General features: G+C 40.3%; 1 protein-coding gene across 1 annotated transcript; it reads left to right on the forward strand.

Annotated features, from left to right (window-relative positions):
• The first annotated feature begins 4,618 nt into the window (after positions 1-4,618).
• Positions 4,619-22,421, forward strand: RHOU (ras homolog family member U). Its single transcript, XM_044003879.1, has 3 exons — positions 4,619-5,661; positions 7,530-7,588; positions 19,041-22,421. Exons 1-3 carry the CDS (start codon positions 5,370-5,372, stop codon positions 19,494-19,496), a joined length of 807 nt encoding a protein of 268 aa, XP_043859814.1. The 5' UTR covers positions 4,619-5,369; the 3' UTR covers positions 19,497-22,421.
• The last annotated feature ends 3,369 nt before the right edge of the window (positions 22,422-25,790 follow it).

The raw sequence follows: 25,790 nt of genomic DNA on the forward strand, positions 1-25,790 counted from the left end.
GTGAAAGCAAACCCCAACACACAATTCATTTATGCTCCAGTGAGATTTATTGAAGGCTAGGAGTTATTATGGATTTGAATTACAGCCTGCCAACTCTCCAATGAATGACAAGTGCTGGAAGCATGGATATTGCCCATGACTTCCTTGGGTACTTCTAAGTGAAGGGCACACACTCTGGGATCAAATGAGAGAATGTGTGTAAAGCAATTAACACAGTGCCTGGTACCTGGTGGATGCTTAATAAATGCTTGTTCCCTCCTTCATTGCCCCTCTCCTCCCTTCCCCCAGGACCTGTAGAATTTCTCTGACAGCTTTCTCCACCTTGCTACAAGTATCAGTATCAAAGTAAGGGTCAAAAGATGAATCATTAGCAATCTTGGGATTTGAGGCTGTACTTACCAATAAAGATCCACTGAGCTTCGAGTTCTTGAAGATTTAAAAGCACTAATTGGCCATGCTTGAGTTTATGGATAGTCTTTCTTTTTTTAAGTACTAATTGGCCAGAGCACAAGAGCCTAGCTCCGACCTTTCTTTTCAAAACTTATGATTGGTTGTTGAGATAATTCAGCCTTGGCACATATCCAAGACTCTCCAAGGCCTCTGATGAAGGTACCTATTGTCCAGGGGAAACTAGGATGCACTAGTTCTCATAATTAACCTAAAGATAATAATAATGACTATAGTCAGTAGCACTAGGAGGTAGCAATTGCCTAAGGATGGTCTGTCCCCTTAGTGTAGATACTAATAAATATTCTGAGAATGATCTTGACAGAAGCTACTGTTATCTTAGTCTGGGGGTGAGGGGTCAACGGTAGGTGAAGTAAGACCTTTTGCAGAAGTTATTAGAAAAGAAGACAAAAACAACCATCCTGTTGAACTTTTAGAAAAAAACAAATTTATGAGACTATAAGCAACTGTGCTTCTAAGACTATTAATTTTTTTAATCCCCCCACTTAACAGTATTTTTTTCAATTAAATGAAAATGTAGTTTTCTACATTCATCTCTATAAGATTTTGAGTTCCAGATTTTCTCACTCCCCCCTCCCTAAGACAGCAAGCAATCTGATTTAGGTTATACATGTACAATCATTTAAAACATATTTCTATCTTAAGGACTATTAATTCTTTTTAAAATTTTTATTTTATTTTATTTTTGGTGGGGCAATGAGGGTTAAGTGACTTGCCCAGGGTCACACAGCTAGTAAGTGTCAAGTGTCTGAGGCCAGATTTGAACTCAGGTCCTCCTGAATCCTGGGCCGGTGCTTTATCCACTACGCTACCTAGCTGCCCTCAGGACTATTAATTCTTAACATGTAAACAACAAGGATTACGGTAAACCATATATATTTTTTAAGTTCCTTCTACATAGGGAAAGAAACAAATATAATTGAGTACCAGTAGCTATGTGCCAAGTGCTGTACTAAAAAAATTTGCCATTGGAGATAGGTAGAGATATTATTATGCTGATTTTACAGATGAGGAAACTGAGGCAGACAGGTTAAGTGATTTGCCCAGGTTCACACAGCTAGTAAGTGTCTAAAGTTAGAGTTGAACTCCAGTCTTCCTAATCACTGAAAAGGAGTGTCCTAAAATGGGGGTTGTACTTACAGTTATCATTTAAAATATCATTAATAATAATTGGATTTGTTCATCAGTTAGCCTTACTTCTACAGGTGGAAACTGACAAACCAGTAGTACCTGAAACCTTGAAGTAGATAACTATCAGTCAACAAAAGGTCTTGGCTGATGAAATTTAAAAAAGACTTGGGGGCTGTGAGGTGAAGAAGTAGATAAAGCACTGCCCTGCATGCAGGAGGACCTCACTGGATCCTAATATCCCCACCATCATCCTACATCTTTCTTCTCAGCTAAACCACCTGAAAAAAGTTGCACATATTCAGTGTCTCCATTTCCTCTACTCTCATTCTCTTCTAAAACCCCTGAAGGCTGATTTCTGACTTAATTTCTCAGCTCAAACTGCTCTCAGTTGTGTCAGAGATGGGATTCAGAGCCAGTTCTTCCTGATTCCAGGTTCAGTTCTCTATGTACTACATCATGATTAAGGAAGGGATTGTAACAGAAAGAGATGGAAACAGTTTATTTTAGACACGGCGGATGGCATGAACAAAGGCTTAGAGATGGAAAGAAGTCACATGAGACCAGGGGACAGAAAGCAGCTGAGTTACTGGAACATTGGGTATGTGAAGGTGATTAGTATGAGACGTGTCTGGAAGGGTAGGTTGGGGCCAGATTGAACAGGATCGTGAATGCCTGCATTAGTCAAGTCAAAAGCATTTATTAAAGACCTACCATGAGCCAGGCACTGTCTAGTAATAGGGATAGGGATACAAAGAAAGGCAAAAGACAGTTCCTCCCCACCAGGAGCTCACAGTCTAATAACATAACAACTATGCACAAACAAAAAATATACAGGATAAATTGGAGATGATTCCAGAGAGAAGTTTAAGGAGGTCTGGAAAAGCCTTCCTTCAGAAGTTTGGTCTTTATCCCAAGAGGCAGAGATAAAGGAGAGAGAGGGAGTTCTGGGCATGGGGCACAATGAATAAAAGTGCCCATATTTTATGCTTTGCTCAGTAAGCAATGGGGAGACACTGAAGGTTTTTTGTTCATTTGTTGTTGTTTGATTGTTGTTGTTGTTGAGTGCCATGAACAGGCCAGTGTATTAGGAAGATCATTCAGGCTATTGAGAGGGAAAGAAACACAAGAGGCAGGTAGACCAGTAAAGAAACTACTTCAAAACTGAAGTGACAAGAGTTGAGGGCTTGAACTATGAGTATCACAGCTAGAACAGAATGTAATCGCTTTTTAGAAGAGATGTTATGGAGATAGAAATTACAACCCTGGCAACTGATTGGATGTGTATAGTGAGAGAAAGGGAATAATCAACGATAATTCCAAGGTTATGAACCTAGATGGCTGGAAACATATTAGTTACATCAAGGAAAAAAGAGAAGTTAATTGGAAAGATGAGGTTATTTTGTTTTGTTTTTTGAGGAAGGGGATGATTTTGAGTACAGTTTTGAATGTGTATTACTTGACATATCACTAGGATATCCAAGTGGAGATGACTTTCAAGAACTTGGAGATCACCAGCTTTGTTGTACTTGATTTTATTATCTGCAAAATGAGGATACTCTGTATCCTAAATAATCAGTAGATTAACATTCTTAATTTTAGATACAGGACTGGAGGTCAGGGAAGAGATTGGGAATGGAGATAGATGTGGAAGTCAAATGGAAGAGGTCATGTTTATTGAGAAGAGATGAGGAGCCAGAGACCGAAGGGAGATGGAGAACCAGGCAAGTGCATTAATCGCCATGGAAAAGGGAGAACAGGAAAATGCTTTGATATTAGTCTCACTGGGGGTGGGGGTGGGGGGTGAAACACAGATTAGAAGTAGGAGAGGGTGGTGGCAGAGAATGACGAGATTGTCCTTGTAGTGCAGGCTGTGGGTGCAGAAAAGATAGAACTAGAATGCTGACCATAGGAATGCAAAGGAAAATACTAATCCGAGGACTTAATGACTGACTGATACTACTTTTCAGATTTCAGAGTACTTCCTTAATAATGATGAACGAGAGAAAGACAGAGACAGTCAGAGACAGAGACTGAGAGAGATACACAGAGACACAGAGAGACAGAGGCAGAGACAGAGACAGAGATCAGAGGGAAAACAAAAAAATTTATTTGGCCCAAATATTTTTTAGGGGAGGGATATTTTGCTGTTTGGTCTCTGTATCCTTTGCATTGTTATCTCATATTACCAGACATAATAACTATAATAATAATAACTAATAATTTATAGAATTCTTAAGGTTTGCAAAGTGTTTTACATACATTTTCTCTTAGCCTGTGGGGTATATTATAAGAGAAAATGAAGGCCGAGAGAGAAGTTCAATGACAACTTGCCCAGCGCCACTGAGGTAGAATTTGAACTGAGGTTTGAGCTGCCGTAGTAAACGCTGAAACGAATTGAAATGGATTTTTAATTTAAAAAAATTTAAACGGGTTGGTCGGTCTTCTGGTCATTGTTTTTGTTTCATAAAAATATAATAGAAAAAGAATGACAAAGAACAAGATATCTTACAATGGTGCCTTCAGTTGCATTAAAGATGAAAAAAGTCCCTAATCTGATCGTTTATTTAGTTTATTAAATAAACGTACCTTAACATACTTCCCTTTCTCATCATCTGCGAAACACTCATTAGAGAAAGGGAATTTTACAGCTGAGTCCTAGGCCTACAGAGACGGGAAGGAAGAGTCAGAGGATTGGGAAGAAGTTGTCAGGCTGGGGGAAAATGGGAAAGTTTCGGGGAAAAGAGAATCAAGGAAAAGAGTGGGGGTGGGGGAAGGGATGAGGAAGAGGCCGGAGGAGAGAGAGCTAAAGATCGGAAAGGCGTGGGAGAGAGAAGGCGGAAAATGGTGCCAGCCAATAGGCGTTGGTCAAATTGTTTCGCCCTTGGAAACTGGACTGGACGCCAGGCTGGAGTTCTTTACTGTGGCGTCCCCCAAGAGTGGTTCTGGTCCTCGCCGCCTCCGACCAGTGGTTGGTGCGGACTTAGGGGTGGAGAAGTTGCAAGAGGTGCAGGGAGCAGGTAGAGAGCGCTATAGCCTCAGCCTCTAAGGGCTGCAGCTACGGCAGCATCTGCCACCGCGCAGGGCCAGGTTCCGCCTCTTTTTTTTTTCCCCTCCCCGTCTGCTCCCCTCGAGTTATGTCATCGTGAAGCCAGAGAGACTCCCTCACAGACGCGGAGCGCTTTGGCTTCAGTAGGTTCAGAGCGAGGCTCTCCTAAGTCGGTTGGTCCCCTATCCCTGGCCGCGCTGTGCCTTGGCGGGTGCTCGCTAAGGAACCCCGCCAGTCACATTTCTCCCCCAAATCTTTTGTTTCGCCACTTTTTTCTTTCTGGAATTCCAATTTGTCTGGGTGTCTCGTTGAGAAGAGGGTGTTCGACCGTTTCGCCTTCTTGCGGGAAGACTACGATTGGCGAGGAGAGAGCCGGCCGGCCAGTCTCCTCTAGTCACCGGGGAGTGGGGAAACAATTTGGGGCGGCGGGGGAAGAGGGGGGCCGCGGGTCTTTCCCGGCTCCCCCGGTGGACGCCTGCAAAGCTGCCTAGACGCAAGGAGGAGACGGGAGCCGCCGCCCGGACCATACCGGCTCCGTACTCCCTTGAGGACTGGGAGCGAGGAAGAGCTCTCGATACAAGGACGTCCAGGGGTGCTTTGTCCGCAAGGCGGTGAAGTGTCCTTTGCGCTCCGGGGAACCAGCCTTCCCTCTCCCAGTTCCCCAAGCGCCCCACGTCGGCTCCCCTTTATCCCCTTGGCTTCCTCGCCCGCGGGAGAGAGACCAATGCCGCCGCAGCAGGGGGAAGCGGAGTACATCAGCAAGCCAGTGCCGGGCTGCTGCAGCTGCGAGGTGCCGCCGGTGCCCCCGCGCCGGGTGCGCAGCAGCCGGGGCGCAGCAGCCGCCGCCCTCGGAGCAGCCCTGGGGAACCGCTGCCGGGCTGGGGGCGCGGAGCGGCGGAGCATCAAGTGCGTGCTGGTCGGGGACGGCGCGGTGGGCAAGACGAGTTTGGTGGTGAGCTACACCACGAATGGGTACCCCACGGAGTACATCCCGACTGCCTTCGACAACTTCTCGGGTAAGGCAGGAGTTGGAGACCGGGCTCCTGGGAGCTCGTGTTTGCATAGGAGAGGAAGGAATGAGGCACAATCAGCGTATTCGTTATTATAAATGAATGCTATTAAGAAGCAAAGCCTAAGCTATCGGAGTGATTCCTAAGGAGGGGGTCGGAAGGTATTGCTTTCATTCTATAGGAAAAAAAGTGCCGTGAATTAATCATGCTATTGGCTTCCACAACCTCGAGGGAAGGCATGTTTGGAGCAAAATGTAAGGTGGTGATTCCGTCTCCCCAAACTTGTTGAGGTGGAAGTCAAGTGCATGAGGAAATCGGGGGAAAAAAAGGTGAAGGGGGAAGAGGGTGGTGTCCCTAGTATCTTGCTGCAGTTTTAATGAGAGGAAGAAACAAATTAAAAAGGGAAACCTCCGATAGCCGGCAAAGTTGTCCTGGGGCGAAAAATGCTGAGTCCGAGCGAAACCTCCTGGCGCCTGGGTTGGGAGCTTTAATTGGAGGGTGATAACTGGGTGTGCTGTTATCAGCCGGCCTGGGACTTTCGGTCCTTTCTGGTGGCGTGCCTGACTTTGTGCTTGCTGAACTTTAAAGCGCCCTAGAAACTGCCGGATAAGGCTTCATTTGCATCAAAATAGCACCAATCACAACTCACAAATCCTCTTAGGCTGAGTTATTCCCGGGTATGGGCAGGTTTTCTTTCTTCCCGGCTTTCCTCCCCATAACAATGGCTAGGTCTATTTCCGATTTTAAGTATCTCTTTAGTCTACTTTGGGCCCCAACCACGGGGTTCTTGGAGGGTCTGTTCAAGTGAAGGTAAACTCTCTCCTTAATTACAACCGTCTTTGTGATTTTTCCTCAGTCATTGTCACTTTCTGGAAGTTTTATGGTACCATTGAAGAGTGTGTGATTAGCAAACGTTTATTGGAGTTTTTGTTCTTTCTTCACCCACCCCCTTAACGATCCTCTTTTCTGAGCTATTAGTAACTCATTGTGGCAAAGAACTGGCAATTTATTAATCCATCAAGACAAGCTGGATGAACATCATGTGGAGTGATTTTTTTTAAAATTAACAATTGAATTTTCCCCTCCCTTCTCCCTCCTTTATTCCTCCTCACTTAATGGTGGGGTCATTTAAAACAAATCTAGAATGCAGCATTGCTGATGAAAAAAAATTCCATCAAGACTTGTTGTAATAAAAGACAAAAAAAAAGAAAAGAAATCTGCTCTTCCTGATCAAAAGGTGAATAGTCGTTTTTGGTTTTGTTTTGTTTTTTTAAATCTCTTATTTGAACAGAACCGAAGAGATAAGCAGAAACCTCTTTTATAAACAGAACAATGCAGGTAGCTGCTGTTTGCACATGGTCTCCAAACAAGCTTGAGTTTTATGATAAACTCTGCAGTCAGAAAATTTTCCCAAGGGAAAACAAAAATATTTACTATGGCTTCCCAGTGATTTAGAACTGTGAGGTTGATTTCCACTTACCCCCCCAGCCCTCTCTCACACCACCCCCCTGTTGTTTTTAAGTCTTTCTGAAACATAAATGTGACAAGAGAATAAATCCTCAGGACCTGGAGGAAAGAAAGGGCTGTGTCTCTTTTGGTCTCATCAAAGGGTTTTCCTCCAGTGATTTGCTACTTCATCAGCTGCAGTGAAGTGAATTGTCAAGCCCTGAAGGGTTTGTATACCCAAATGTTTGTGGCTGATCAGGTTCCAGTTCTTCAGGCTATTAAGTCTAAATTAATTGAAGAAACTAAAAGAAATGATGTTCATGTGAGGGCCTGGGTAGGGATGGGGGTAGAAGGTAGAAGGTATTATTCTCTTGTGAATGATTACAGAAGCCCCTCATTACACTTTTATTTGTGTCATTTCTTCTTAGCTGTTGTATCTGTGGATGGCAGGCCAGTGAGACTGCAGCTCTGTGACACAGCCGGCCAGGTCAGTAAAATAACTCTTTGAAAATTATTTCTTAAAAGAGGTTATGGGTTTCCAAATGTTTTACAGAGAGACTGAGCTATCCTTCTAAGATGTTGTGAAGTCATGCTTCTCAGGCTTGCTCTTGGCTATTCTCATATCATGAACAGAGAGAGTACCTCTACTAATAAAACTTGCTGAAAGGTTTGACCAGGCCCTGCTGGTGGTGGCCAAGGCAAGGAGGCAAGTCTTAAAACCTTGATCTGTTTCTCTACTTACCGTGTCCTCATGTTATTTATCTTTGTATAAGTGACCTACACACAGTATAACACTTAGAAGTATGGATTTAGGGGCAGCTAGGTGGTACAGTGGCTAGAGCACTGGCCCTGGAGTCAGGAGGATCTGAGTTCAAGTCCAGACTCAGACACTTGACACTTACTAGCTGTGTGACCTTGGGCAAGTCACTTAACCCCAATTGCCTCACCAAAAAAAATTAAAATAAAAAAAAAAGTATGGATTTAGAAATGGAAGGGAGTCTTAGAAATCATCTAGTACTACTCTCTCAGTCCATAGAAAACTGAGATCTGAAAAGGTGACATGACTTACCTGTGGTCACACAGGTGGTGAATGGGAAGAGCCAGGGTTGAACCTATGTTCACTGACTTCAAATTCAGCACTTTTTTCTCACTGTACTATGTATTATTTTTGACATGTTAAAAGTAAATGACATGTAAAAAGAAACTTTTGAGTTGGTATAATTCTGGTTTTCCCTAATTAAATTTTATTTTCAGATCTGCATTTTCTCACTCCCACCCTACTCCCCAACTGAGAAAGCAAGAAAAATAAAATTTGTTACAAATATGTACAACCAAGCAAAACAAATTTCCATTTTGAACATGCCCCCCCCCCCCCAATTATTAATTCTGAGTCCATCACCTCAGGAGGTAGGCAGCATCTTGTGTCCTTGGGAATTGTGGTTGGTCATTGTGTTGATCAGAGTTCCTAAGTTTTTCATAAAATTCAATTTAATATGTGTTTGTTGAGTGCTTGGTATGTGCCAAGCATGATGCTAGATATTAAGAACACAAAGACAAAAATGAAACACTTCCTGCCCTCAAGAAGCTCACATTCTATCAGAGAGAAATGACTTACAACAGATAATTGTACATAATAAATACAATAATTTTCAGGTAGATGGGAGAAGAGTACCTACAACTGGGGTTGGGGGTAGGGAGTCTCAAGAATAGGAAAGACTTGGGGCAGTTAGGTGGCGCAGTGGATAGAGCACTGGCCCTGGAGTCAGGAGTACCTGAGTTCAAATCTGACCTCAGACACTTAACACTTACTAGCTGTGTGACCCTGGGCAAGTCACATAATCCCAATTGCCTCACTTAAAAAAAAAAAAGGAATAGGAAAGACCTTTTGTAGGAGGTGGCCTTTTAACTGAGCTAGGGTGGCAAGAGTTGGGGCAGTAGAGAGAAAAATTATATTTATTCAGTAGTCCCAGCCTATTAGGAGAGGAACAGCAATTAGTCTACTTATGGAGAATGTGTTAGAGGGAATAATGTGCAGTCAGCATAGAAAGATAATCAACTAACATTTATTAAGCAGGCATTGTGCTAAGTTCTGGGGATACCAACAAAAGGGCAAAAAGCAATTTTTGCTCTCAGTGTAATGGAGGAGACAATACATGGACAACTTATAAATAAGATATATACATGATTAATTGGGGTAGCCTCAGAAGGAAGACACTAAGATTAGGGAGGACTGGAATAGTTTGAAGACTGATTGTCAAAGGCTTTAATTATCAAACAGATCAGATTATGTTTTATTCTAGAGTTGAGAGGGAATCATTGAAACTTCTTGAGCTGGGGAGTGACAAGGTTATACCTGTGCTTTATGAATATCACCATGATAACTGTGGATTTGAAAGAGGAGAGGCTGGATACAGTGAGACTAGGAGGCTAGTGAAAGTTCACGTGAGGGATGATGAAGGCTTAAGTCAGAAAGGCTGTGGTGTTTGTGGATAGTGTATGTGGGGAAGGGAATGAAAAAGATGTTTCAGAGGTAGAATTGATAAGACTTGGTAACTGATTGGAGGGGGGGTGGTGGTGGTGGTGAGTGGCAATGGAGTTGAAGTTGATTCCTAGATTTTAAATTTAGTCTACTGGAAGAATAGTGGTATCCACAACAGAAATAAGAAAGTTGGGAGGATTGATGGGTTAAGGTGAAAGGTGTTTTGGGCATTGAGTTTGAGGTGCATATAGTTATATAACTTAGATCTTTATCTGGCTTGTTAGTTATTTGGGGGGGGGGGCATATTGTCTACTTCACTTAAAAACAAGTCCCCTCTGTTTCTGGGCTTTCCCCTTCTGTAATCCATTTTGGGTGTAATCTAAACCAGAGACATCAAACTCACCTGCATGAGTGAGGCCAGAATCAGATTAAAATGGAATTGGGAAAGGCTTAACAAAAATAAATAAAAATACAATAAAACATAGCTAATCTTAATTTGTGGTTTTCTAAATCAATATACATTGAGCAGGGATCTATTTCTATTTGAGTTTGACAACATTGATCTAAATAATTTTTCTAAGGCTCTGGTCTGCTTGAAAAAACTCATGGAGGGGCTGCTAGGTGGCACAGTGGATAAAGCACCGGCCTTGGATTCAGGAGGACCCGAGTTCAAATCCAGCTTTACTCACTTGACACTTAGTAGCTGTGTGATCCTGGGCAAGTCACTTAACCCTCATTGCCCCACAAAACAAAACAAACAAACAAAACCCCTCATATGGATCCCTTTTGCCCATAGGATAAAAATACAGATCCTTAGTGTATCATTTAAGGCTGACCACAGTCTGACTCCTGTATCTTCTTCCCCAAAGGGATTTGATCTAGCTTCATGGTCCACTGGCACAAGCTGATGCCTTTTTTTCTAGAATGTATGTCTTCCTTCTCTTAACCTCTTAGACTCCTTGTCTTCAATTCAGATGTTTCCTCCTGTAGGAAACCTTCCCTGATCTTCCTCATTTGTTAGTTCTTTTGCCCTTCTTATTTTCCTTGTATTATCTTACATGTTTGAGATACCTGCCCCCAGTCCCATCCCAGTAGAGTATAATCTCCTTGAGGGCATAGGGGCTGCTTTGCTATTTTGTCCTTGTGTCTCCTGGACCTAGAACAGTGTCTGGTACATACGAAACATTTCACAAATGTTTGTTGTAATGAATGCAATCTGCATTGACATATAAAACTACAGATACTTAAAGCCTATTTTTAATACATCTAATATTCTTTGAGTCTTGGTGCTCAGGAAATAATCTTACATTTATCATCATCAAATACTATTTCATTTTTACCTGTACTGGACCTTCTAGAAAGCAAGTTGTTAAAGATAGTTTTTCTCCCTAGAAGCTTATAATATATGCAGAGCAATTTATGGTTGTTTCCATTCGTTTGCAGTCATTCCACAAGGCAAGTACATAATATTTTATAGTAGTGATTTTATAGCTGAAAAATCCAGGAAGCTTCAGTGATTTGCTACAAAAGCGTAGAGTTAGTGGCTGGTAGGGACTAATCCTTTTTAATCAGTGATTTGGCTTATTGAGTCCTATTATCTTTTAGAACATAGATATTGTTTAACCACCCAAGTCTAGAAACTAATGCCTCCCAGTCAGTCTTTTAGAAAATATTTTGAATATTTATTCTTGTCTGCTAAAGAATCAGGCATTTGCCAAAAGAAGGTGAGGTGCTAGGAGTTTTGAGCTGATGGTGTAATAAAAAGCAGGAGGAGGAGTTGGTCTCCATAAACACATGCTTGGATCAACGTATTAACCAAGGTAAAGGTAAAGAATATAGCAATACCCTTACTCATTATATAACCCATACAGTATAGCCAGGTTTTAAATTGTCAGACCATTGAAATTGGTTCCAATAGTTAATTTCCCTTTGCTTCTAACAAGTGCTTAAAGATCTGGAGAACTGGTGGGGTAAAGTTGCACAGTGTGTACCATGAGACATAGTGCCAGTCACCACCTGGCCACTCTGAATGAGGCTAGCCTTTCATTTATGAAGAGATTTTCAGTTTGGTGCCGTCTGTCACTAGGGCCAAAGCCAGTTCATCATCCTTGGGAGAGTCAAATAGAGAACTGAAGTGGGGGAGTGCTTCAAACATGAAGAGTTCCAAGGGGAAACCAGCCCAGCCTTCTGGTCACACACTAACCCACTACCACTGTTCTCCTCCCCACCACCATGGCTGACTATTTTCTTCATGCTCACTGCCAGCACTCCTGCTATATGGACTGTGGGTGACATGGGGGTGGCTGGGATAAGAAGGTGATGATAGAGGGGAGAGAGGTGACAGAGGCTTCAGTGTTATATTAGTATTAAAAATGCAAAAATCACCAAAGTACAGAATTGGGGAGTACAGAAATCAGTACTTTGAGACTTAAGAAGACCAAAATCTCCCACTTTTTTTTTTACTGTACTTAAATACTATGGTGATTTTGTAATGAAAATATATTCACTTTTATAAAGTTAATTTTTTTCCTCATACAGCCCAAGTTTGCCAGCATGTATAATGTTGATAGTGATATCCCACTTATTGAGAAATCTGTTTATCTGTCAGCCTATTGGAAAATCAGGAACAAGAAGAAGAGGCCTTTGGGGGTAGTCAAAAGATGTGATAAAATCATGACTTTTGCTTTCAGGAAAATTATTCCCCCTTTCCACCATCCAGAAAACCATAGATTTAGATCCAGAAGGGTCCTCAGGCCATCTAATCCAATCTCCTCAGTTTACAAATGAGGAAATGGAGGCCTACAGAGGGTAAAGAATTTTCTAAAGGTGACCCATGGGGAGAGAGAGAGAGAGAGAGAGAGAGAGAGAGAGAGAGAGAGAGAGAGAGAGAGAGAGAGAGAGAGAGAGAGAGAGAGAAAGGAAGGGAGAGAGAGAGAGAAGGGGAGAGAGGGAGAGAGAGAAAGGAAGGGAGGGAGAGAGAGAGAGAGAGAGAAAGAGAAACTCTCCACTTAGAATGCATTGACTTTTACTTTAGACACATTTGTAAAACTTGTTTGCCAGGGTGTGTGTGTGTGTGTGTGTGTGTGTGTGTGTGTTGGTGACAAGCAAAAAGACACATTGACAAAAGCAATAAATGTTGAAGTGACAGGAAGAGGAGAATCAGAAACATAAAAAGCAAACAAGAAATCAGAAAGTATAAGATCATTTCATGTAGGGTCAAAGAGCCCTGCAATTCAATTTACAAACATTTTTATTAAGTTCTTTTGTTCAAGGTTCTGCACACCTCATTAGCTCCAGAGGACCTTGACGACAGCTTAGTACAATAATACTTGTTTTTGACCATTATCCTTAATTATCAAGAAATGGTTAAATTATTTTCAATATACTTTGTTTAATAAGGCAGGGAAATGTTTATTAGGTTTTATAAAGATTCCAATCATGATATAGAACGTGAAACATTTTGGCACGTAGTTAAGCTTCATTCATCTATTTAATTGAAACACTGATTGGGAAACTGAGTCCCAGAGAGCTAATGTTGACAGTTATTGTAGTATCTCACTTTATCCTCCCAACAGCCTCACAATGAAAATGGTGTTATTACCACCATTTTACAGTTGAGGAAACTGAAGCAGAGTTTTGCTTGTCTATACATAGTTATACACTTAGAGGAACAGATATGCTTCCCAGCTCCTAGCCTAGGGTGTATCCATTGAGTCATGTTGCTTCCATGATGGATACTTTGAATAGAATGGACAAAGACTTTATAAAGCCAAATAATGACAACAAGTCATTTCCATGGTGCTTTGCCAAACTATGTACAACCTAAATGTGAGTTATTATTATTAGGCTTTCTGGCTATCTTCATAGAGATTTTAAGGCCAGCTTCACATAGTCTAAAATAACTGTGAGATTGGTAGTATCATTATTATCCACATTTACAGTTGAGAGATCACTTTATCATCCTATAGCTAAGTAAGAGTCTGTAGCAGGTTTGTGACTTTGGTTCTCCTGACTTTAGTTCTGCCTACAGTTTACATAAGTGTCAAACTCTCTGAGCAGGGCCCACAAAACTCGAAAATGCAACCAAATCAGATTAAAATTTGATTTGGAAATGTTTAACAAAAATAAATAAAAATACAAGACAATATAGATGATGTCATATTGTGGTTTTCTGAGTCACTATCTGTTTCTCTTTGATGTTAAAACCACTGGTTTACCCCATGCTTCCTATTGAGAAAACAAAACTCCAGCACTGATTGAAAAGCTTAGGATAGTCTGACATTTTTCCTTTTGGGCTTTGACACTCATTTGAAAAGATGGAAGGTCCCAGATATTGCAGAATCCTGGGATTTAGATCTGAAATGTATAATAGAGATAGCAGTAGAATTAAGATACTAAGCTATTTCCTACTAGGGAAGATAACATGTTACTGTTATTTTTAAAACTATCCCCAGTGCCTAGCAGTGTGCCTGACACAAAGTGGGAGCCCAATAAATGCTTTTGCATTGAATTGAAATAAAGTCTCTAACTCAACCTCGTTAGTTTACAAATGAGAAAACAGAGGTCCACAAAGGTTAATGATTTGTCCAGTGTCACATACTGATTACATAGTGATTACATCCAGCCAAACTGAACAATTTGTGGCCCCATTTCTTTGTTTTGTTTTTTTTTCCTGGTGAGGCAATTGGGGTTAAGTGACTTGCCTAGGGTCACACAGCTAGTAATTGTTAAGTGTCTGAGGCCAGATTTGAACTCAGGTCCTCCTGACTCCAGGGTTGGTGCTCTATCCACTGCACCACCAAGCTGCCTCCACCCCATTTCTTTGCCTTCCTATCTTTATTCATAATGTTACATCCACCAAACTATCTTCCTCCTCCATACCTGTCAAAAACTCTGCCCGTCCTTCAAATTCATATGTCCTATTTCATGAAGTTGTCTCAGATTCCTTCCCTTGCCTAGCTAGGCAGGTGGTACAGTGAGTGGATAGAATGTTGGGCCTGGAGTCAGGAAAATCTGGGTTCTAATATAGCCACATATACTTACTAGCTGTGTGTCCATTTCCTTCTCCAGCTCATTTTACAGAGGAAGAAGCTGAGGTAAACTGGATTAAGTGACTTGCCCAGGTTCATACAGCTAAATAAGTGTCTGAGGCTAGATTTGAACTCAGGAAGAGGAGTTTTCCTGACCCATTGCAGCGCCTAGCTGGCCCTAGTGAAGTGGAAAGAACCCTGGATTTGTAGACAGAAGACGTCAGCTAGAATCCCAGTTTTGCCATTTATGTTCTGTGTGATCTTGAACAAATTACTTGGCCTTTCTGGGTTATAGTTTCCTCCTCTTTGAAATGAATGGGTTGGTTGAGATAACTTTCAAATTCTGTCCCAGCTCTAAATCAATGATCCCTCCAATTAGACTAGAGGGGTGAGGAAAGAAAATGATAGATGTCTGGTACATCTTTATTTCTCTTCCAGGCCTATCATAGTTAGTGCCTCTAGTGGGATAGATGCTCTGTAGTTACTCTAATTACACTGAATTTAACCAAAATGGGAAACATCCTGGTGAGCTAAAGAGTACAGGTCAAAGGTCCTGAGTTTGAATCCTGGTTTTTGCTCCCTGTGGAGCCTTAGGCCTACTTTATTTCACCTTTCTTGACTTCATTTGTAAAAGGTACTGGGTGGGAGAGATAGAACTAAATGACCTCCGGGTCCCTTTGAGTTCTAAATCTGATCCCATGCAAATCTCATTCCATTCCCCCTAAATTAGTTAATCTCCCTTCTAAATGACTTGGATTAACACCTGCAGTATTTCCCTAATAGTCATCCAAGGGAACTCAAGTTTAAAGACATTACCTAATTAAAATAATCCTCATGCTATACCTACTTGGTGGATGAGGTGACTATGTCTATCCCCACTTTAAATATCAAGAGATTGGAGCACAGATCCCTCCCCCAGTATGTGAAATGACACTGAAAGCTAATTATGTAACCTGTCAGGAAAGATACAGATAGGTGGGTGGAAGTGTGAACCTCTAAATACAAATTGCTCCTTATGCATTTGGGTTTTCTTTTGAAGGCTGTGTATAGATAGCAACACATTGGTTAAAATGAGGTTAGCACATCACCTATAGTCCTACTTTAAGTGAAAACAGAAAGGGACTGGGAATTTTTAGAGATACTCTTTGGCTCAAGAAAAAAAAAGACTGTAGCCAAAATAGTGTGGCTCACAATAGAGTTGCCAATAGGAGCTACTTTAATCTGTAAACCAAATTGTATCCTCCTCACAGTAGGAACCTCTTCTGTCTGGTTCTTTTTTTGTTGGTGTTGTTTTTCCCCCTTCCCCGCAATGATTAAACTTAATCATGCACAATTTCTTTAACAGTACCTGGCAAGTTCATCTAAACCACTTGGCTCCCAGAATCCATTTCACTGAATGGAGAGTCCCCTTCCATTGGCCTTCCCCTCCATGTGCATATTGTATTTACATTAGTGAATACAGAGCTTCTGTTTGGGCACAGGGGACTGGGGAGTTCATTTCTGCTTTGTTTCCTAAGATTCTCAGACTCAGTCTCCAGAGCTCTGGACTCCTGTCATAGACCCAGTCTTGTCTGGTCTAAGTTGGCCTGCTTTTTATGGGGAATGCAATCCCTTCAAGCCTCACCAATATGCAAGTGTTTTTGGCCTCATTCGGCAGTCAAGTGCTGCTACCAGTGGGACTAATTTCATACTGTACTTGTTCTTTGTGCTTCTTAATTTGAGATCCTCTGAGAATACAGGGAACTTTTAATTAAAATATTTCCTGAGCCAAGTAAAAGCCTATCTGGTTTGGTTTTGTTCAGCATTTGATCCATAAGGACAAAATTGACCTCTGCTATGGGCTTTTGAAAGGTCAGGAAGCTGCTGTGAATTTTCACAAATACCCTGATCCCTTCCAGGGTTTCAACCGGACATCCTTTTCATATTGATTGATTGATGCCCCCTATTTGAAATATGGCACCTTGAATGGAGATAATAAATTCCAATAAAAAGAGACCAAAAGCCTTCATATGGGAGGGAGGAGAGGTGGCAACTAGAAAGGCTTTGACAGGGATTGATGTTTGTATAAAGATGGGACTGTAAATAATGTGACAGAATGAAAAATTGTGTAGAGGAGACTATGGAATAATGCTTAATTTTTTGCATGCCCCTGGATAGCTAAGACTGTGTGATGCCCATTAAAATGGATGGCAGCCATAAATATGAACTTAAAATAGCAATGAGATCATTCCTAGCCAAGTTTTTAGTAGGAAACTATTCAAATCTTCATATAACTGAAAATAGAACTGCATGAACAGAGAAAAAAATAGATTTCAGAGTCATACAGGTTAGAAGATTGCATTTTTAAGGCCAGAGTAAAAGAGAGAAGATGTAGTTAATTATCTGATTAATAGAAGTTTACAGACTGCCAATTCAGATCATTTGGAATAACTCTAACATATATTTTGTCCCAAGATTCACAAAAGGTACTTAGGATGGGGTGCAGCGACCTCTCTGCTTCTCTAACGTGTGGGAACTCTAGAAACAGGACAGGTAATGCTCATGGGACAAATTGGCATAGGCAGAGTGGAAGAGAAAGGGTAAGGCACTGGACTAGGAGAGACAGAAAAGGAGTAAGAAGAGTGACAGAGGAGAAAAAGAGAATAGACTCTGTCTCCAGAGCTCTGGTGAAACCAGAACAGGACTTTGCCATCTTCCAACCCACTGGTCAGTTAACACAAAGTGGCATGGAGGCCAGAGTATGTTACTGAATGGAAGTTTGTGGTTGGTTTTTCACTCTGCCAGTGTATGACTATAGTTTCTAATAATCAATCAACCAACAAGCTTTTTTTTTTTTTTTTTTAAGTGAGGCAATTGGGGTTAAGTGACTTGCCCAGGGTCACACAGCTAGTAAGTGTTAAGTGTCTGAGGCCGGATTTGAACTCAGGTACTCCTGACTCCAGGGCCAGTGCTCTGTCCACTGCGCCACCTAGCTGCCCCAACCAACAAGCTTTTATTAGGTGCTTGCTGTGTTCCAGGTGGTAAGGATATAAGAAAAAGCAAAAACAATCCCTGCCCACAAGCACCTGACATTCTAATGAAGGAAATACAATATCAATCAGAATACACAAGATAAATCTAGAGAAGATCTAAGGTAACCTTAGAAGGGAACACTTAATCACTGTGTGCTATATACTTTTCCTCTCTATAAAACAGACAAATCTATGCTATATTAACTTCATAGATGTTTTGAGGATCATGAACTTAGAGCTGGAAGGGAGTTCAGACACCATCTAGTCCAATCCTCTCTCTTTACAGAGTAGGAAACTGAGGCCCAGGGCAGTTAAATGACTTGTTCAAAGTCACATATATAAATAATTGGCAGAGAGGTCATTTGAACTCAGGTCCTCTATCTCCAAGTTCTTTCCACTGTACCCCAAAGCATTTTGTACTCAATTCAGTTAGTTTTTTTTCTTGTTTGTTTGTTTGTTTTTTGCAGGGCAATGAGGGTTAAGTGACATGCCCAGGGTCACACAGCTAGTAAGTATCAAGTGTCTGAGGCCAGATTTGAACTCAGGTCCTCCTGAATCCAGGGCCAGTGCTTTATCCACTTTGCCATCTAGCTGCCCCTCAATTCAGTTAGACAAATATTTATTAATTAATCAATAAGCAGCCATTAAGTGCTCACTGTGTTCCTCTCTTCAAGGAATTTATCTTCTACTTGGGCTAGATAGACATTTTCTCCACTTTTATTTATGGATATGAATACAGAAATTAACTTCTGAATAAATTGGAAGATTTGTACCTATAGTTTAGAGAATCTAGGCCTGAATTACTTTTTTGGGGGGGTAAATCTTTTAATGTACATGGCAAACCAGCTGTAGTACCCCCTTTGTAGTTGTTTGAAATTTTGAGTGATGGTAAGAGTTAGGGCAGCTAGGTGGCGCAGTGGATAGAGCACCAGCCCTGGAGTCAGGAGTACCTGAGTTCAAATCCAGCCTCAGACACTTAACACTTACTAGCTGTGTGACCCTGGGCAAGTCACTTAACCCCAATTGCCTCACTAATAAATAAATAAATAAACAAACAAACAAATGAAGAAAGAAAGAGAGAGAGAGAGAGAGAGAGAGAGAGAAAGAAAGAAAGAAAGAAAGAAAGAAAGAAAGAAAGAAAGAAAGAAAGAAAGAAAGAAAGAAAGAAAGAAAGAAAGAAAGAAAGAAAGACGTATATGAGAATGGAAGGACAGGTACTGACACACTCAGAAGATGGATGTTGTCATCTGTACATTGGGACTGTGGGCCTCAAAGGAGCAGAGGTATTGTTACTTAGACAACAATCTCTTCCTTACACATCCAGTTGGATTCTCATAACCTTGGAATATGCTGTTTTGAGACTTTGAACTGTGACTAAAAAGAAATAATTCTGAGCTGCTTTTTTTTGTTTCATTACAGGATGAGTTTGACAAGCTCAGGCCTCTGTGCTACACCAACACGGACATCTTTTTGCTGTGCTTCAGTGTCGTAAGCCCTTCATCCTTTCAGAATGTGAGTGAGAAATGGGTCCCAGAGATTCGCTGTCACTGCCCCAAAGCCCCCATCATACTGGTTGGCACACAATCAGACCTCCGAGAAGATGTCAAAGTCCTCATTGAACTGGACAAATGCAAGGAGAAGCCAGTGGCCGAGGAGGCTGCTAAGTTGTGTGCAGAGGAGATCAAAGCTGCCTCTTACATTGAGTGCTCTGCCTTGACTCAGAAAAACCTCAAAGAGGTCTTTGATGCAGCCATTGTGGCTGGCATTCAGCACTCGGACACTCAACAGCAACCAAAGAAATCCAAGAGCAGGACTCCAGACAAAATGAAAAATATTTCCAAATCTTGGTGGAAGAAGTACTGCTGTTTGGTATAGTGCTGCTGGCCAGAGACCCAGAAAAGGCTATTTTTAGAAGAAATACAAATTAGAAGCTATATTAGCTTAAATGACTTTTCCTTTCACTGTATAGAAAAATATGTGTGTGTGTGTGTGTGTGTGTATGTATATATATATATATATATAAATACATGGCACTGTGGGAGAGTTCAATTTATGTTCTTTGTTCTTTTCTTTCTCTTCAATTTCTTGTGTGAGAGAAGGGGGTAGATATACTTTTATGCAAATGATTTTTAAGCAGATTAAGAATTTTCCAGCCATCTGATCATTGCACCTCATCTGAGAAGACACTCCAGACCTGGCTAAAGATCATGGAGTTTTTTGTTATATTTTAATATATAGAAGGACCAACTGGCATGATAGATTATGGGAGGAAGAAGAAACCTTGACTTAATTTGAGGCTACTTAACAAAACAGTGGACTGTGAACAAAGGGTCATATGGGCATTTACATCTCTCTGAAACATGGTGCATGCTAAAGAACAACATTTTTAGCCTTAGAACTTTATGCAGACTGCACTTTCACTTAAAAAAAATCTGAGGAAACTTGCAAAGACTTGCGTGTGTACAACCTCAAAGCAATTGGTTGATTTAGTTATGTCAGTCAAGGATAAGTGCCTAGCCAATTCAGTGGGGGGAAAATCCATCCAAATGGTTAATTGGCATTGTGTAGCTCCCTCCCAAACCCATGATTTAAAAAAAAAAAAATTACACTTAAATCAGTTGTAGGCGTTTGGTAGGTATGGGTCAAATGACATGCTGGTGTTGAGTGAGTCTGTTGGAAAGTCTCCTCTATTTGGTTTTAGCGAATGAACATATTAATGGGAGCAAAATGTGACTGTTGAACTTCCTGACTCCTGGCCCAAAGGTCTCCTCTTTTAGGTTCTGTAATGTGTGCCCCAAACTGCCTGCCTGTGCCTCACTTTGTTCTAACTTTCAGGGCAGGACGATCTTTTCTATGTGTTCTGAGAGATTGCATGGCTAATTTGTACCATCTGGAAGGCATGGGAATGCTCTTTTGAAGGGAGGCAGCAAATGTTTGTGTGACACAATGTATCTTTTTTTTTTTTCTTTTGAGTAAGCCAATATGTACTTCTCAACGTTTCCTCTTTGCATAATGGCTGTTTATGCTGCTGATTCAACTCTTTAAAAAAATGAATGAGAATAGAGGATATGCCACAATTACTGGATTTTCAAGGAAAGGCCTGGCTTTTTCCTCATTAGAAAGCTTTTTATAAAGAGAGATCCTTTTGATTCCAGCCCAGGTGTGTCGTTAGAGGGCTTTTAATTTAATCGTCTGCTGAGACTGCTTTAAAAAATACCAACTACCCTAAAAACCCGTGAAAGCATTCACTTAAATGCAACAGATGACTTTCCCCCAAAGAACTGGCAGCAGAATAGTAAGTACCATGTGTCTTAAAGATCATGAGAGTGCTGCTGCCGTTTGTTAGTAATGGGAGGCTAGTGTTTTAATTGGCTGCAGCTGAGCTCTGTGGATCAGTCCTGTGTTCACAGCTCCTTAACTTCCTTGCCTTGGGACTTTGAGAATGTCACTTATTTGTGAGTCATGCAGATTTGCTAGTAGGTGATATTTACAAGGCATTGTTTCTCTTGGAAAATGCCACATCAGCCTTTAACACAGTCTGACATAGAGCCGGGGTGCAGCAGGATTTTTTCTTTCTTTTTTTTTTAAAAAGTCTCTGATCTAAACTTGCCCTGGATTGAGCCGCCTTTTCCACATCCACGGCAGTATCTAACCTGAAAGAGAATCTTTGTGTAGCTGTGGGGTAAAACTGCTTTTGCCTTTATGTATTTAATAAATCCCAACTCATGTTCTCTAGAGGAAGTCCAATACCAGTTTATAATTTTTTCTTGCTCTTGCTAGTGGCTATCAAAAAGCCTTTTTCAAATATATATGGAACAAAAGATTAACCTATAAACCTCTTAAATACACATAGGTTCTTGTCATTATTTATCTTTTGTTATGATGAAATGGTTGCCATAGTTTTTGGAAATGTTTAGTTACAACCTGAATATTTTTTAAAAGTTACTTCATTTCTAGTGATTCTTAAAACAAACTTTGAATGAATGAATTCTAGACAAATCCCAAGCCTAACTTAAAGGATTCTTTGTAAAGCATTTCAACTTAAAAAAGGGGGAAAATCAAGCCCACACACTTTCCAGTTCTGAAAGCTTCACTTAAAATGCCTTTATTTCTTATCAGATCCCCGATTCTACACCATTGAAGTTAAAAATTGAGCCAAGAACAGAGCCCCGGAATACTTGGGCTAACCCTGATGCATAAAGTTTGGTGGGTTGTTTTTATGAGTGAAGGAATTTTGATATTTTATAATGTTTTATGGAGTGGGAAAGTTGGGGTTGGGCCAGAGGTTTCCCTTCATATTTATTTCTCTGTTAAATTAGGCAGGGTGGGGAAACTTTGAAAACTTTATGTGTGTAAGGATAGGAAGTCAACTCATTTCAAAGCCCCCAAAACTTGTTAAATATAAATTTGCAGCTTGGTATTGCAAAGATAATTTTTTTAATCTGCACCCTATTTCATAGTGTGCTGGTCTGATGTAAATCTTAAACTCGAGGGCAATATTACTATTTCAGAAAATGTGATGTACCTGAGCCTGTTTTGTTATCTTTTTTCTACTATGTGTATATGAACTGAATTCTTGCAACTTTATGGATACTATGCTTTCTGTTTTTAGATATATTCTGAAAAACCAGGTATTTTACAAAGCCAAAATAAGAAAAAAGTCCTCCACATTGCCTCTTATCAATATTGTGCCTTACCAAGTTGTGTTTTTCTGTTTTTAAATGTAGGTGATACTGAGCAGAATATTTCTCTTGAAAATGTGATGAGTCGGGTGGTATGAAATAAATTCCAACCTGTATATATTTGCATCTGCCTATCTTATGGAAGATTTTCTTTTGGAAATAAATAAGGTCTAACCACTTCTTTAAAAACACTGTGCCTGATAAGCTTTTTGAGACCTTGTGTTGGGAAGCACAACACACAAGTCAGTCAAGCAGTCAATAAACATTTAAGTGCCTACTACATGCCAGGTACTCTGCCAAGTTCTGGGGATACAAAAAGAGGCAAATAAGCCCCTATCCTCAAGGGCTTACAGTCTAATGGGAGAGACAACATGCAAACAAATATATTCAAAGAAAGTTTTATACAGGATAAATAGGAAATAATTAGCAGAGGAAAGGCACTGGAATGATGAGAGATTGGAGGAGGCTGCTTGTAGGAGGTGACATTTTTGTTGGGACTTGAAGAAAGCCCAGGAGGTCAGTAGCCTGAATGGAGAAAGGGGAAGATGAGGAAGAGCTTTTTAGGCATGAGAAACAACCAAGGATAATGCCTCCCTGAGTTGTGTGAAAAGGTTACTCATTGATATTGAAGAGGAACTATTAGGAATGATTAGAACAGGAGATGGGAAGTTGTCCCCACACAATGAGATACAGGTCAGTTTATCTGAAAATTACCTTATATTATCCAATAATAACAAAATTAATCTCAGGCAAACAATCTGTATTAGTGACTGTGCAGTATTGCTGCTGAGTCTTGTAAGATTTCTGGTTTTTAAAAAATAAAATATTAGAAGATAAGTTTTCTGCCTTGGGTGATAGTCTTTAAATGGGAGGTGTGAATGAAAAAGTCCTATTGTGTAGTATTGAGGTGCTTTCCCTCATTGTGCATTGTATAAAGATAGCTAAACCATCAACTCTTCCAAGGTGATGAAGGGCATTCTTAATGTTTGGGTGCCCATGGTTTCAGTGTCTTTCTGTTATACCAGAGACTCCATGCCATACTCAATGTCACAACTCTTAAAAGCAGGAAATACTAAAGTATTCAGATTATCTACCCCTTTATAGGTTTAACGTTTTTTCCAGTTCCAAATTCTCTCCTTCCTTCTACCCTCTCCCTTATCCATTGAGAAGCCAAGAAATGCTATGGGTTTAAAATTGAAATAAGATATATCTGATTGTTTGCCACCTCGGGGAGGGGGGAGGGGAAGAAGGGAAAGAGGGATAAAAATTGGAACCCAAACTATAAATAAAAATGTTTATTACAAAAATGAAATTTAATTATATATATATACACATATATATGTGTATATATATGTATATATATGTGTGTATATGTATATATATATATGTGAAATACCTTGGTGAAAAGGACTGTCTCCCAAGTGGTCCAGTTCTGCTAATATGGATTCTCTAGATTTTTTTTATATCTACTTCTAGATGACTACTAGTGCTTTAGGAAAATCTATGTACATTTGCTGTCACTTGAAGATTTTAATTTGCAAAACCAGACCTATGGATACCAATTACTTCCTTCTAATCATTGCCTACAGTTTGCATAATTGAAAGATGGTGCCTAGGCTTTCAGTAGGCAAGGATAACTCAGAGGGCTTTCATTAGTACTAGTTCAAGAAAATTAAACATTTTTTTGTCGGTGTAAATATAACTAATTTAGTTCAATTAAAAATGAGTGCCTAATATGTGTACAATTTAAGATTTCTGGTAGCTAAGTAAACAAAGATCATTAGAGCATTGTCATAGTTTCATGACTTGATCCACGTTTATAGACATTTAATCAAAAGTACCACACACTTTTTTTTTTTTAACAAGACAGGGATTGGATGTTTCAAAACATGGCAAATCTTTCATGAAAGAACCAGGGTAGTGTCATAGCTAGGAAGCTAGGACTTGGAATAAGGAAGAACTGGGTTCAAATGCTGCCCCAAATGCTTAGTTAATGTGTGATCCTGGGCAAGTTTCTAAACTTCTTTGAGCCTTAGTTTCATTATCTATCAAATGAGAGGATTGGATTCAATGACATCTAAATGTTCCTTCCAGCTATAAATCTATGGTCCTGTGTCTGGCTCAGAACAAAATGAGAAGAACTTCATACAGTTATATCCTTTCTCCCACTAAACTTTATTCTCTAAATAAGTATGATTTGTGCAATAATATGAATGATTTATGAAGATCAGTACTCTTAATTCAAAGAGACAACATTGCCTTTCTCTTACTTTTGGTGAGGACAAATGTCATGTAGCACCCACACTGTCTACAACTTGACTGATCATATTAACCAACTATTTATCACCAGGGCAGTTTCATTCCCTGCTTATACCTATCAGAGAAAAAGAAGTTTCTTCTGCACAGTTACAATTAGATATCTAGATCCTTCCTATTTAATCATTTCCATCTCTTTTTACATAGAAAATTCTCATTTCCTTCTCCATGTTTTGTGGCAACCACCCCCTGCCATGTTCTCCTTTGTAGCTAGCAAAAAAAAAAAAAAACCAAAACAATACCCACAAACAAAAAGGTATAGGATGATTCCATATCTCTTATTTGTATCAAATCCCATGCTGATCCACCCTTTACACAGGAAAAGGTGTGGGCCAATGAAAAAGTTTTGGATTCAAATCCTGTCTCTGATGCTTATTATTTATGTGACTTTGGACCCTTAAACTTTCTGGTCCTCAGTTTCCTGATCTGTTCAATGAAGAGGCTGCACTAGGTCCCTTATACTCTAGATCTATAAGATTATCATCTCTTATTTCCTTAGAAATTAGTTTCCATGTTACCATTTCCCATCCTTCCATGTTAATACCAAGTTTAATGATAATAGTCATAATGATGGCTGAAAGAGCTCTCTAAGGTTTGCATGGTATTATAATACATCAGCCCAGTTGCTTATAAGAGCTAAAAGAAATTTTAGAAGCCATTTTGTCCAACCTTTTCATTTTATAGATGAGGAAACTGAGGTCTAGAGAGGTCAGGTGACTTGTAGGTCACAAGTGGCAGAGCCTGGATATGAATCCAGGTTCTCTGAACTCAAATCCAATACAAAGACATTGCAAGGTAGATTGTGGAAGTAGAAACTTCATAATAAATGTGAGAACAGGGGGCAGCTAGGTGGTGCAGTGGATAGAGCACCAGCCCTGCAGTCAGGAGGACCTGAATTCAAATTCGGCCTCAGACATTTAACACTTACTAGCTGTGTGACCCTGGGCAAGTCACTTAACCCCAATTGCCTCACCAAAAAAATAAAAAATAAAATAAATGTGAGAACATTGAGGCTCAGTGGGGAAAGGCAACAGGCAAAATAACATGGCTAATAAGTCACATGTCAATTCAGATTTTCAACTTTAAATCCCATGTTCTTTCCTCTATATGCTGCCTCTTTGATTCATTTCATACTTTGGGAAACTGCAGCTCAAAGAAGGTTCAGAGCCAT

This window comes from Dromiciops gliroides, chromosome 4, assembly GCF_019393635.1.
Source record: "Dromiciops gliroides isolate mDroGli1 chromosome 4, mDroGli1.pri, whole genome shotgun sequence".
Classification (NCBI taxonomy): Eukaryota; Metazoa; Chordata; class Mammalia; order Microbiotheria; family Microbiotheriidae; genus Dromiciops; species Dromiciops gliroides.

Excerpts from the sequence above, each read along its gene's own strand:
- RHOU (XM_044003879.1), top strand. The coding sequence starts at position 5,370 with ATGCCGCCGCAGCAGGGGGAAGCGGAGTACATCAGCAAGCCAGTGCCG. Across the intron at positions 5,662-7,529 it reads TGCCTTCGACAACTTCTCGG|CTGTTGTATCTGTGGATGGC; the intron begins GTAAGGCAGGAG and ends ATTTCTTCTTAG. Across the intron at positions 7,589-19,040 it reads TCTGTGACACAGCCGGCCAG|GATGAGTTTGACAAGCTCAG; the intron begins GTCAGTAAAATA and ends GTTTCATTACAG.